General features: G+C 33.0%; 1 protein-coding gene across 1 annotated transcript in view; it reads left to right on the top strand.

Annotated features, from left to right (window-relative positions):
• The window catches only part of FAP (fibroblast activation protein alpha), a 90,750-nt gene that overhangs the window by 12,309 nt on the left and 64,355 nt on the right, over window positions 1–14,086 (top strand). Inside the window, exons 3-6 of the mRNA XM_007494270.3 lie at window positions 7,385–7,480; window positions 9,220–9,314; window positions 9,441–9,515; window positions 11,503–11,555. Of these exons, the coding sequence (XP_007494332.1) occupies window positions 7,385–7,480; window positions 9,220–9,314; window positions 9,441–9,515; window positions 11,503–11,555 (319 nt within the window). The remainder of the gene's footprint in view (window positions 1–7,384; window positions 7,481–9,219; window positions 9,315–9,440; window positions 9,516–11,502; window positions 11,556–14,086) is intronic.

The following is a 14,086-nucleotide window of genomic DNA, read 5'->3' as shown; positions in this document are numbered from 1 at the left end:
GTGATTTTCATAAAAGGATAATAGTTTTAAAACTAGAAGAGACATCGAAGATCACTTAGTCCAACTTTTCTGATGAGGCAACTGAAGCCTAAAGAGATTAATTTAACTTGCCTAAGCAACTTGGGTTGGAAGGGACAGAGTCAACATTTAAATAACAAATCTCTGACCCAAATCCAGCACTTTTATCACTGTTCCACCCCATTGCCTATCAAACATTTCCATTAGCCTTGAGGAAGCATTTATTAAAGCCTAATCATACACAAACTCTACTAATTATACAAAGTTCCACAGTCACTACTTTTGCTCCTGAAAATTGGTAATCTGAGAGTCTAAACTGATATACCACACATTTAAAAAACATAGTTACATAAAAACACTAAGAGGCATGGAAAAACACTTAGATAAATTTAACAATATATCAATTAAGAATCAGTGCAGAGAGCAAGAACAAATATGGAAGGAAAAAATGGAAGAAAGCAGAACATTTTTCTCCTCAGAATCCTTTATTTACTCTAGACTACACATGTCAAGTTGGTTGTTGATACCATTTCTTTGACCGCATTAATGCAGAAAAAGCTGTCAAGTTCAATAAAAATAAATGCTAATTCAAAGGTGAAAATTTGTGTCAAGGTAAATATTGGATATGCCTCTATGGGATATTTTCATAAAGATTTTTATGAAAGTCGATTCTGCTTGTCGGGTGACATTTTAGAAAACTATTAACCATATAAAGGAGGGAAAGAAGAGCTTTAAATATATTAAGCATTTTATTTTCCCTCAAGAGAATGTGAACTCCTTGAGAGGAGGGACAGTTTATTTTAGTTCTTCATTCCCTGCCTTACAAAGGTGATTTTACACATAGCAGGCCCTGAATAAATATTTACTGAATTGGATTCAGTTAAACTAAGAGGAATTCTAAGTTTGTCACAAAAAAAATTCCTTGGGAAAAAAAACCCACAACAAAACACATTCATAAACCTTTGCCAAAGATACAGTGGAAAAAGCCTTGATACTGAATCAGAGGACATTCTGTCAAATCTTTCCTCTGATTCGTTCCTTAATTTCTCTAGGCCTTATCTATAATAAAAGCAGCCGTTGGGATTTAAGATACCTTCTAGGTCTATTATCCTAAAAGATAATCAGTTCTAGATCTATTATTCCAAAAGAAAATAGGTTAAATAATCGCTACATGGATCTTCCTTTCTATACCTGTATATTTCTCTACTCAAATCCAAAGGTAGGCCTAATACACATATTATACCCTTCTATTCTCATTCTTTTAACCTTTACACATCTCCTATACATCAATGGCAAACTGAGACAGCTAGGTTGGCCAGTGTACTGAACTTGGGGGAAACTGAGTTAAAATTCTTTCTAATATACTGAATAGCTGTATGACCCTGGTTGAGTGAGTTAACCTCTCAGCTTCATTTTCCTTGTAAACTATGGATAATAATAATAATATCTGTTCCATAACATTTATAAAGCACATTGCAAATCTTCTAGCCCTATATACATTTCAGCTAGTATTAACAAATTGCAATATTAAGAATTTGACTTGCATGTCAAGTATAAAGTGTCAAACTAAAATTCTTTCCCTTCAAGGAAGATTGATTATATTGTGGTCCCTTTGGCTCCACCTCCTTCCTCATGCCTCTGTGGGTACTGTAAACCATTGTATACCAATATAGCACCATGCTATAGGGTCTGGAGGAGACACTCACCAAGTCATGTCAATTTAACAAGCATTTACTGAGAGCTTTAGTATATACTAAGCATTGTATTAAGTGCTGCAAATACACATATAAGCAAGAAAAAAGTCATTACCTCCCAGGAACTTAAATTCTAATGGGGGAAAACAAAAGGGAACTTAAAAGGATGAGGAGGATGGTAAATCTTCCCAAGCAGAAGCTAATAGTAAAGAAAATCTAATGGAGAAGAGCCAGTGGTACAATGAGAAGAATGAAGACATGGTGGACCTGGGACTCCTTAAATTGGAGTTTCTGGGAGAAATCAATCATTCAGGGCAGAGAACTTCCAATGTGGGTAGTCTAGTGTAAGAGGGAGCTTTCAGGGTGACGCATTATTTATGACATGAGAGAGAAAGTTCCATGGAGATGAGTTAGCAGTGCATTTTTTAGAGGAATGATGACAGTCCATCTCTTCTACTATCCCTTCTCTCCCACCTACTAACACTGGTATGAAAAGTTCTTAGCACATGTTTTCTATGAAACCACTAAGAGGATTAATAAGACTATTAATTGCTTTACAGATATTTTCTGAGTCATAATAAAATATATGCTAAATATTCCATGAAGATCAATAACAATTGCAACTTCTATGTACCCATAAAAATAAATTACTAGTAGAACATACACTCATGTATTATTGTCCTGGGCATGTAAGAGAAAGGCTAGCTTCTAATTTAGAGCTTTAGAAAAACTTCTAAGAAAAATTATACTTTGGGACCGTGAGATCCTCAAAAGAATTATTTGTTTATTATTAATGAGATGATAGAGAAAATCTAGAAAGATTATTTACGACACTATGTTAAAATAAATATTTGAAAAGTTTTTGTACATATAAAACTAATGTAGCCAAGATTAGACAGAAAGTAATATTGGGAAAAATTTCTAGAGACAGTTTCTCAGATAGAGGTCCCATATCTAAAATATGTAGAGAACTTTATCAAATATATAAGAATATGAGCCACTCCTCAACTGATAAATGGTCAAAAGATATGAACAGACAGTTTTTGGATAAAGAATTCAAATCTCTACATAGCCATTTAAAATGCTCTGCATCATTATTGATTAGAGAAATACAAATCAAAACAATCCTGAGGTATTATCTCACACCTGACAAAATGACTGACAAATGATAAAGGGGCAAAATGACAAGGGTTGGAAGAGATGTGGAAAAATGGGGATACTAATACACTGTTGGTAGAACTGCAAATGGAACCAACCATTTTAGAGAACAATAAGCAATCATGCCAAAAGTTATAAAACCGTGTATACTTTTTGACCCAGCAATGCCACTATTAGGTTTTTTTCTTAAGTTGACAAGGAAAAAAGAAAAGAATCTATATATTCCAAAATATTTATAACAACTCTCTTTGTGGAAATGGAAACTGAAGGGATGACTATTAGCCATATGATTGTGATGGAATACTACCATCTGTAAGAAATGACAAATAGGTTAATTTTAGTAAAACATGGAAAAATCTTCATGAAATTATGAAGAGTGAAACAAGTAAAACCAAGAGAACAGCAACAGAAATATCATTTGAAGAATGAATTGTGTATGTCCACTCCAGAGAAAGAACTGATAAATAGAAATAAGTAAGATGATTTGCATATACATATATATATATATCTTTTTGTCAAATAATGCCTTCCCTAATGGGGGAGGGGAGAGAGGAAGTTAACTGGGTACTTAAATGTAATAAACAAATGATTTTTTAAAAATAATGGGTGATATTTAGCATTAATACTAATTGTGATTGTGCTAATAGTTTTAATACTTCAGTTATAAAGATGGATTGGTAACTCACATTCCAAATAAAAAGTTTTCTTCTGCCTCAATATCTGAATACTTCAATGATTTATGGATTTATTTGTGTAGGTTCACCTTCTGTGTGAAAGTGAACCATTGTGCAGCATAATAGGTAGAGTTATTTTCAAGAAAACCCTTACTTTTTGTCTTAGAATTGATACCAATTGTGGGTTCCAAGGCTGAAGAGTGCTAGGCAATTGGGATTCAGTGATTTGCTCAGAGCCATGTAGCTAGAACATCTCCAAGGCCACATTTGAACCCAGGACCTCACATCTCCAGACCTGGCTCTCTATCCATTGAGCCACCTAACTGGCCCAAAAAGAGATTTTATTTCCTGATGGTCAACTGGCAGATGACAAAGCTCTGCAAACCTAGGCAACTAGGTGGCTGCGCTTAAGAGTGACCCTTAACCAGATTTGCAAATTCTAACTCTTCTTTCCTAGACTTGTTACGAGGACCAACGAATGTTTAGGAAAACCTACCTAGCCCCTCTGGTGAGAGGGCTTGTTGTGCCTTTTTAGGACTGTTCACCCACCTTTGGTGTCCACCTGTCACTCAATGCTCCCCTGTGGCTCCAAGAAGCTGTAGCTATGAAACCCTCTTGGCAGCTGGTCTAAACCAGGCTGAGGGTAACTGACAGGCTTCAAAGTCCTCAGTGACATAGGGGGATGTCTACCTCAAGCATATGAAGACTTTCCCCAGCAAAATGGGCAGATGTGAACAATTTGTTTTCATGGCTATGAAGGTGGCAGAAGAAGGCTCTGTGGATCACTTCGAGCTTGGTCAGACATCAAAGAGGCCAATGTCATCCACTGCATCCTGGGTCATCACCAGTTTCTTGACTTTTGCCATTGGAATTTGAAGACCCTGGAAGAAAAAACATGGCAAACAACTTTGTGCAATTCTGCCTCATTTAAAACCAACCCATATTTGTTGTCTTCTAAACAAAGGGATGAACAGCATCTTGTGCACAACATGTGCCTCCGTATTGCCCTTTGATCACCTGTAACTGACTTTTTGAAAGATATGATACTCCAAGATTTTCAGTCAGACAGTTTTATCATACGAATACTTGATTTAAAAGGATGGGGGGTCTGATTCTGAGGAGGTTGCCTTAGTGACATTAAAGCATTGAACAATTTATGATATACAATCTTGGACACAATCCATTCTGTAATTAAAATATGATCAATGTAAACCTTTTTTTTTGGTTTTGGTTAACTTGCTAATTTATATGAAATATCTTGATATTATCTATAGTATGGTGAAGGATTAAAATTAATTTTTACAAATTGCTTTGAAAAGTGAGATTACAAGTAAGTAAAATAAGTTGTAAATATATTTATGAAGATATAAAGCTCATTATATAAGATTATAGCTATAAACCCAGGAATAGATTTAGATCTACAAAAGAAGTTAGGTCTAAAATAAAGCTCTAAGACTATCTTTACATGATGGATGAAAATTTAGAAGAAAAATGAAATTTTTAGTTGATCATTTATACACATACACACACACACATATCCATACTTCCACGCATCAAAATGATTTGACTGAATTTTTCTACTTTCATCCATATGTTTCAGCATTTCAGCATTGAGTAGACATAGCTCAAGTGTATTTCAAGAAGAAAATAATTTTGACTGCAAATTGTGTTGTGCTTTTTCCTCACTCATTACATTAAGAGCAGATTGCTATTTGTTTGTGGAATTTCTAAGAAAAATTGGATGAGGCAAATATGGAAAGTTTTTCCTAATGCTATTGTTTTCAGTAAAATGGTTTACTGTCACTTGAATAGGGTTTATAAAACAAATGGTATGGGTACCATCTATAACAGTTCAATTAACAGAGAAGCTTTTGCAGTATGTGATCATGAAATAAATTCAATCTTAATTAGAATGGAGAGGACATGTGACAAAGCAAATTATAGGAAATTTTTCTAAGAGGAAAAAAATGTAATGTTATTGAGGATCCACTTCCTGATTGTAAAAAGAGCTAACAACCCTTATCTCATTCTAGCGTGATATCACTTTCTTAGCATAACATTAATAGCTGCACAGATTAATGGAACAAAAATACTTTGGTGTTAACTGGTTAAATGGTTGAAGTAATCAACAGTGTATCACTATCCAACCAGTAATTTTGTCCTGATAAGGACACAAACCCTTGTAAAATGAGGAAAATTGATGCTATGGCTACCAAGGTTCATTTTAACCCTAAAGCTATGGTTCTATCACTCCATAGGCTCTTTGATACAGAGATTCTAATTAAGAGTCAGAATTCTCATGTGTTAGAACTGAAAGGAGCCTTAGAGATCATTTAATTCAAGAAGATCATTTCATTAATGAAACCACTGAGGACCAAAGAGGCAGTTGACTTTTTAGTTAAAACAACACTTAGCTAATTAGCAACAAAGCCATCAATAAGCTGAGAATATATAAAGTTTCCTTTACTCTGGTCAATATTATGTAAACTATATGTAAAAGATATATATGCATATATATGTCATATGAAACAAAATAAATACATATACCATTATATAACAATGTCATATAATTCATTAAATATAAGTAAAATAAATATCATATAATATATAATAAAATAAGTCATACATGCAAAGACATTTGAATGCAAAGTTAGAAGACTTCATATCCCCATTTCACTCTCCACTTGCATATTTTAGAACTGCGATTTGTGTGAGATGGGGAGAGAATAAAAACAAAAGGAAAGAGGAAAGGGAAAAATCCAGCTCTTTGGGGTAAGATTAGTAGTTACACTTCTAGAATGCCTTTCTTTTTCAGAACTCAAAAAGTGCTGTGGAATCTAGCTGTGTTCAAATCCCACTTCTTCCACTTACTCCTTGCCTGACCTTGGAGAGTCAGAAACTCTCTGGTCCTTAGTTTCCTCAAATACAAAAATTTGGTTGGATTCTATGATTTCTGTGGTCCCTTCCAAATCTAAATCTAAGAATTTATGCACCTATAAAGATGTACTATTTCTATTACTATTGCTAAAAATTATAACATTATTTTTAAAAATAAAAATGTGATTTAAGAGAATTCAGGCTTGGAATTAAATATAATTTTATAATCTGATCAACATAATGAATAACCATAATTCTAAAAGATAAATGATGGAAAAGGTTTCTCATCTCCTGCAACAGAGATGGTGGACCTATATGAAATAATAAAGCATGTTTTGGGGAGATAGCCACTATGGGAATTTGTTTTGCATGACTGTCTATATTTGTTATGATATTTTTGTTTTTCTTTTATTTCTTTCAATGGAGGAAGGGGAGGTGGCATTCAGATAAAATATTTTTTTGCTTATTGAAAAAAATTAATTTAAAAAAGAAATATATTCCTGCATGGTTATAGTTTAACCTTGAGCTGGCATGTGAGTTTCTTAGAGTAAAATCTTCTCTATTTTGAAAAATATGGGTAATCCATATCTATTTAAAAAGGTAAAATACTGTTCTTTGTGGTTTATCATTCTCTTGCTTTCTCTTTTTTTTGAGGAGGAGGATCTCTTCTACTTATAGAGGTATGCATATGATATACACATATGTATATATATGCCATACAAACACAAATATGAATATATATTTATTTATCTAGTCCAACATTCCTTTGAGGAGGGAGAATCTCATTGATTTGGCCAGTTGACATATTACAAGTGCATCTTATTTCCATTAACTTATGGAAGAATACCGAGAAAATGTTGGAGAAAGAACAAGATAAATGGAGATGATGATAGTTTCTTTATTGGTGTTTATTGATCTGTTCATTAATACCATATTCATTTTCATGTTTTTTTTTTTCTAAAGTCCACCACTCAGAAGGAAGTACAAGAGCTCTCACATTAAAGGATGTTTTGAATGGAACTTTTCATTACAAAACATTTTTTCCAAATTGGATTTCAGGCAAGTTGATTGTCTTCTTTGTATTTCTGTTCTTAACAGGTATTCCATACCTAAGTTCTCCAGGTACCAAAACATCTTTAAATGTCTAAGGTCATATCATAGTGAAAACAAAGGCAATTTGTCTTTTTATCCCTTAGACTTCACATAGTAACCTGTTTGACACATTTCTAATAAAAATTTTCAATTAATATTTATTAAGCACCTATTCTCTGTAAGATGCTGGGAAACAGATGTAAAATTTGAAGAAGCCTTAGAAGTCATATTATTTTGTATTATAACTATCCTTGCATGACTCACATCCTTGTAAGAGTCATTGTTAGCTCCATGAGTGCAGAGAAAATTTGTTATATTTTAAAAGTGCTTTTAGAGTGCTTTGTGTATAATGGGTGCTTAATAATGTTTATCGTATTAAATTGAATTACATTCTAAATTTAAAAAACTGAATACTTTTTCTCAAAACATGAAAATCCAATAAAAACATAAGTATAGATGTGAGTGAGGTTTATACAACCCAATCAGAGTCTGAAACAAATTTCCATAAAGATGTCTAGAATTTGGCCATACATGATAAAATAATGAGAATATAACATTAGAATTAATTTTGAGAATGACTGATATGACCTGCTTTTCTAGTCCAGAATTCTGGTAATCTGGGTTTCCAGAGAGGGGTAGAGGTAGAACATGAGGAGGAGAACAGAATGCCATTAGATGGTTTTGATTCTAGAAGAGTTAAGTGTTTTTGTTAATAAGCTTACTTACGCATGTGTGTGTATGTGTGTGTGTTGAGAAGAGTTGGTGGGCAGAACACAACAGAACCAACAATAAACTAAATACTTATAATATTAGACATTTTCAATATGTTAGTTTTGCTATAAGTCGGTTTACAAACTTTGAAAAGGTCAGAAAATCAGCAGCACTGAGTGATTTTTTAGACCAATCATAATTTATTTTTCCATCTGAATGCCACAAAGAATAGAGATGTAGAGTTGGCATAGTCAAAGAAGTGCCCAGTATCCACTGAAGGAAAATGTTTTGTGCTATCCTAAGTACTTTCACCACTTAAAGAAATACAATAGTGAAAGTTAATGAGGATCTACTTTAATTAATAATGGAAATAAAGTGAATGGATGACAGTCTTTCAGTCACTAAATAGTGTGGAAATGGAATGAGTAATATAACTTGAGTCCAAAGTTAAAAGGATTGCCATTGCATTTATTTTCAGAAATGTAGGGTTGCCCTTAAAGTAAATTGTTAAGAACCACATTTACCAATATCCTTCTGATATATGTGCTTTGGGATTAAGGTTGGTCATTGCAATTTCAAAACATTCATTTTGGATTATTTTGTTTTGTTTCTTTCCTAAAAATGAATTTTTTAATGCTAAGTTGAATTAAGCAATGTACCTATGTATCTAATGCTGCTAAGATTCCTAATCTCTGTTGCATAAGGATATCTTGTTAATACTTTGACATTTCAAAAATAAAAAGCTCTAACTGAAGCAGTTTGGTACTAATTATAATGTGCATACTTGTATCCTAATAGAAGGTTAGAGCTAGAAGGACATATAATCCAACTCTTCCACTTTTACAGATGAGAAAACTGAGAGCCAAACACTTGTGTAAGATCCTAACATGAGTTAGTCCTGGAACCTCAGCAATTTGATTCCCCATGAAATTTTCATTTTCTTAAAAGTAAGGTAATTGTAGTATTACATCATCCTTCTCCCTTCTTGTTTAAAGGACATGAATACCTCCGAAAATCTTCAGATGATAACATTATATTGTATAACATTGAAACGGGAGAAACATCTATCATCTTGAGTAATACCACCATGGTAAAGTAGCACATACATATATACTTTTCAATAATATTATTTAATGGTGTTCAAATTATTCAAATGCAAAGTAATTAATCTTGGCTTATTTTTATTATTTTCTAATCAACACCTTCAAAACTTCAGAAGAGTGTGAATGCTTCAAATTATGGGTTATCATCTGATCGGCAGTTTGCATATCTAGAAAGTGATTATTCAAAGGTAATCTCTTATTATATCTGTCTACTTTGGCTGCCTCTCTCAAACTCATTATTTGACAAACTCTAGAAACAATACTGTCCAATCACTAGGTGTGTACAAGCAAGGAGAAAAGACTGGGGAAACCATTCTACATGAAATTAGTCTTCCTGAGTTTCTCTTCACCTTCATATTTCCCAGTACCTCATTAGGGACTCTTTAGGAAAGGAAGAGAAGACATAATTGAGTTTTCCAGGTCATTTTTGACTTCTCATCATATCTCAGTTCATTGAAATCAGGTAGCTTCTTAGAAATACAAGTGGTATTCAATTCTCTCTAGGCAAAGGCATTTTTAATCGATGGGGAGAATTAGGTAAAATCAAATTTGACACTTGAATACGACATTATAAATTCTAATTTATTTCAAAGGAAAAACATTCACCCAACCATATAAGTACTTTAGATAATCCCTGAATCCTGAAAAATATGTAAACTATCATTTAGAACTCTAATGTTTGTTATTTTTGTAATATCAGACAAGTCACTTCACCTAGATCTTAGTATCTTCATCTATAAAATGAAGGTGTTGAATCAGATGACTTCTGCAGTCCCTTCCAGTACAAGACTTATCACCCTATAACTAGTAAAATTTGAATCTCGCCCTCCACTGTATCATGAACTTAAGGAAGAAAATTTATGCAGAGATGGAAAATCTTAAAAGAGAAATTGACTTGTCCAATTTCACATAGTCACTATTCCAGCCAGAACTAAATCTCAGTTCTTTCAAACTTTCAATTCAGAATTCTATTCAGAACTAGATTCCATCAGCTCTTTTTTTTCCTGAAATGAGATGGAAAATAGCCCATCATTATTCCTTTTATACTATAACACGGAATTTGGAGAAAAGATCATAGTAACTCATTGTCAAACTAGGTTTTTGATTTGTAGCACTTAGGTTAAAGTATCTTTGGTCTCTAGAATCAATTTTTCCTTTACTCTCAGAGATTCAGAATCCTATTGTCAATCCTACTTTATCATGTCCATTTAATATAAAGAGTGAAAAGTCATTCTTGCCCATCCTCATTATCCAGCCAGTTATTAATCTCCTAGATAGATGCTGAGTGACTGTTTTTTGGTAAAAAAAAAATTTTTTGAGAATCTCTTGAAAAGAATAACACCCTTCATTTCTACCTAGTACACATGCTATTGAAACATAGGAAACAAAACACACACAGATATGTTATTTCCCATGAGAGTTGTTTGCTAAACATATTTAAGTATTACTCTGAAAAAATTTGTGTACAAGCCAATATCTCATAAAATAACCACATATATTGGACGAAATGTAACTCTGAATCTTTATTTCAAATTTCTTCTCCCTTTTCTTCATAGTATTATACTTCTGAGTATAATCTCAGTGATCTCAGGTTTGTTTGAGGGTGGGCCCAGGCACACAGTCTCTGACAAGGAGATTTGTATTTTAACTGATTCACATAATATATTTTTTACTTCCAGGTATGGATTATAATGTTATGTATAAATATTATACTGAAGTTCAATTATGTTTTAATCTAATGAATACAAATAATGTAACTTAGGACAGCTTATTCAATAAATACTTATTTTTAAAAAATAAATGAATAAAACTCCCTCAGTCTATTCCTTAATGAAATGGACAGCTCAATACTGAGGTGGGAAATGTTATGGAACTTTTGACTTCATCAAAATTGAGTAGGAAAGTCCAAGCTAGTGTCAGGTAAAAACATAACTCCACATTTTGAGTACTTTTTATGGGATTAGGACTTTGGAGGGTGCCAAGAATCACAAAAGTCTAGGAATAAAAAAGGGGGGGAATGTAAAGATCATTAGTGCTGTGTTATTATTGTGCTCAATCCTGTACTTTCTACATGAAAATGTTACTTTCATAATCCTAAATTTTACAAGGTTCATTGGGGTTCGCATAATAATTATTTTCATTCTAATTTTTTTGCCTCTTTATTCAATCTGACAGCTTTGGAGATACTCCTACACAGCAACATATCATATTTTTGACCTTATAAATGGGTAAGACTTGTTGTTTATTTATACCCACATATAACATTGAAATATGACATGATATGATAGAATATAACATAATAAAATATAATAAAGTATAATTCAATGTATTAGAGTGGAACGAGACAGAGTAAGTTTACTAATGAGAGCTAACTTGTAGAGACTTCTATTGGAAATTCTAATTTTAAAATAGAACTTCCTTATTTTGTTGTTTTTCTTAGAGGCAGATCAATGTTAATTTTCATTAAGAAAGAAAAGAAAATAGATCCATTTTGTCATATTTGTCAGTTTTCCACTATTCATGCTAATCAAATATTGTGAAGCCTGAATATCAAGATGTTGGACTTCCATCTTGTATTTAAATTTCCCCTAACATTAAACAAGCCCCTTAACTTTCTTGGCTATTTCTCAAGTTTCTCCTCTATGAAGTGAGCTTTGGGAGAACATTCATCTCCATTCCAGCCCTAAAATTTTGTGGAGTTGGATTCTATAATTTCTGCCCATTTTAACACCTTCATGATCTTCTAATCTCATGTTTTAAATTTTTTTTTCTCTTCTCTTTGTCTTCAGTCTTCTCATTTTCATTGTTCTTTGATTTAATTTCAAATTTAACTCTTGTGAAGGATAAATCACAATGTACAAGACATTATCAGCAGCTGGAGAATGAATGAGTTTACAGTATCAATTATTCATTCAGTAAAATTCATTAAGTGACATATCCATCTCATATTGGAAGCCGACCAACATAAAATACATTCTTATCACTAAGCAATGTAGAAACAGAATAAGAGTAATATAAACTAGAGTTTAAAGTTTAAAGGATTTCATTGCTTTATAAAGCAATTTGAGAGATTTGAAGGAGAAATTCAGCCTGAAGTTACAAAGAGAAATTCAGACAGATACTTGGAGGCTACCTGGAGGAGCACCGAAATTGGGTCTTCATTAATAATTTTTTTCAATTCAAACAAACTATTCTAAAACTGGACTGTATTTAGGAGAACCATTGGTATTTAACTGGAAAATTCCAATTCAAAATACATCTTCTAATAAGAAATGATTTACTGATTATTATTCAAGAATAAAATCATTCAAGAATAAAGTCATTCTAGGGAAAAAGATATGCCTCCACAGTTTCATAATAAATCTGACTATTTTTAAATTTATTTAAATTTATTTTTTTAAACCCTTACCTTCCATCTTGGAGTCAATACTGTGTATTGGCTCCAGGGCAGAAGAGTGGTGAGGGCTAGGCAATGGGGGTCAAGTGATTTGCTCAGGGTCACACAGCTGGAAAGTGTCTGAGGACAGATTTGAACCTAGGACCTCCTATCTCTAGAACTGGCTCTCAACATGATATGTTTCCCTGCTTTTAAGACATTGAAAATCACAGAGTTAGAAGAGACCTTCTTATAACTAGCTGCCTATAGGAAGCAGGATAAAGCAGAGTGGACATATCAGTGAGCTAGTTTGGAGTCCAAAGACCTGGGTAAAAGACCCAGGTTGATTACTTTACCAACTAGCCATGTGTCTTTAGGCAAAGCACTTTTAAATCTCTCAATTTTAGTTTCCTCATCTATAAAATGGGAATAATATGTATACTACCTGATAGATATGTCCTGAAATTCAATAAAATGAGATTATTCATAAAAATTGTTTCATAATAAGAAACCAATATGTTCATCTGTGCTATTAATAAAAGCACAAAACCAATCTTTAAGTTTTATTGATTTTTTTATCATTTACCTTTCCCATTATATCTTTCAATCTATTTTCCATTGAGTCACCCTCTTTAATAAATACAAAATAAGATAAAATAAACCAGTTCAGCAAACTAAAACCATCAAGTCCAACATCATATGTATTATTCCATAACCATAGTCCTTTATCTCACTCAGGAAGTTGTGGTATGTTCTTGGCCAGGCTTGCATTATAATTCCATGATATTCAATTTCAATTGTTTTACTATATTGTTGTTTTCATCATTGTAGCTGTTGCATATATATAAGGCAGGGGAGTCCACTCTCACCCCAATTAATTGCAGAAAGCCCAGATATCAGACTTTAATCAATAGAAACTAAAACATGTGTAAATAAGTTGAGTAAAGACTGATGACAACTTGGAGGAAATACCTTGCAATTTCAAGAGGAAGATTAAGTGATATTTCTGGGACTACATAAAAACAAGAAGAGACTACAAATTCAGAAACTGAAAAGTCCAAACTCCTGAAAGGGAATCACTCTTGGGGCTCTCCTACCCCCTTCCCATTTACTATTTCCACCAATGAATTAACCTATGAGGTCCCACTGTATCCAGCTCAAACTGGAGAAGCACATGTTGTTGGCAAATGGAAGATCTTCCGAGAAAAGTCAACTGAAAATCTAGAGGCAGAATTAAATAGATTCTGACCTTATAAATTTTTAAAGGTTGGAAGACTTGGAAGTCTGGTCAGCTTTGGTAGCCTGACGACCAGGAACAATTCTTTGAGGAGTTCTCCTGTCTAGAATCCCTCCTAGGTGAATTCCCACTAACTTTCCATGATG

This window comes from Monodelphis domestica, chromosome 4 (genome assembly GCF_027887165.1).
Source record: "Monodelphis domestica isolate mMonDom1 chromosome 4, mMonDom1.pri, whole genome shotgun sequence".
Classification (NCBI taxonomy): domain Eukaryota; kingdom Metazoa; phylum Chordata; class Mammalia; order Didelphimorphia; family Didelphidae; genus Monodelphis; species Monodelphis domestica.
Note: the sequence above shows the minus strand (reverse complement) of the source record. Positions and strands in the feature narration are given on the sequence as shown.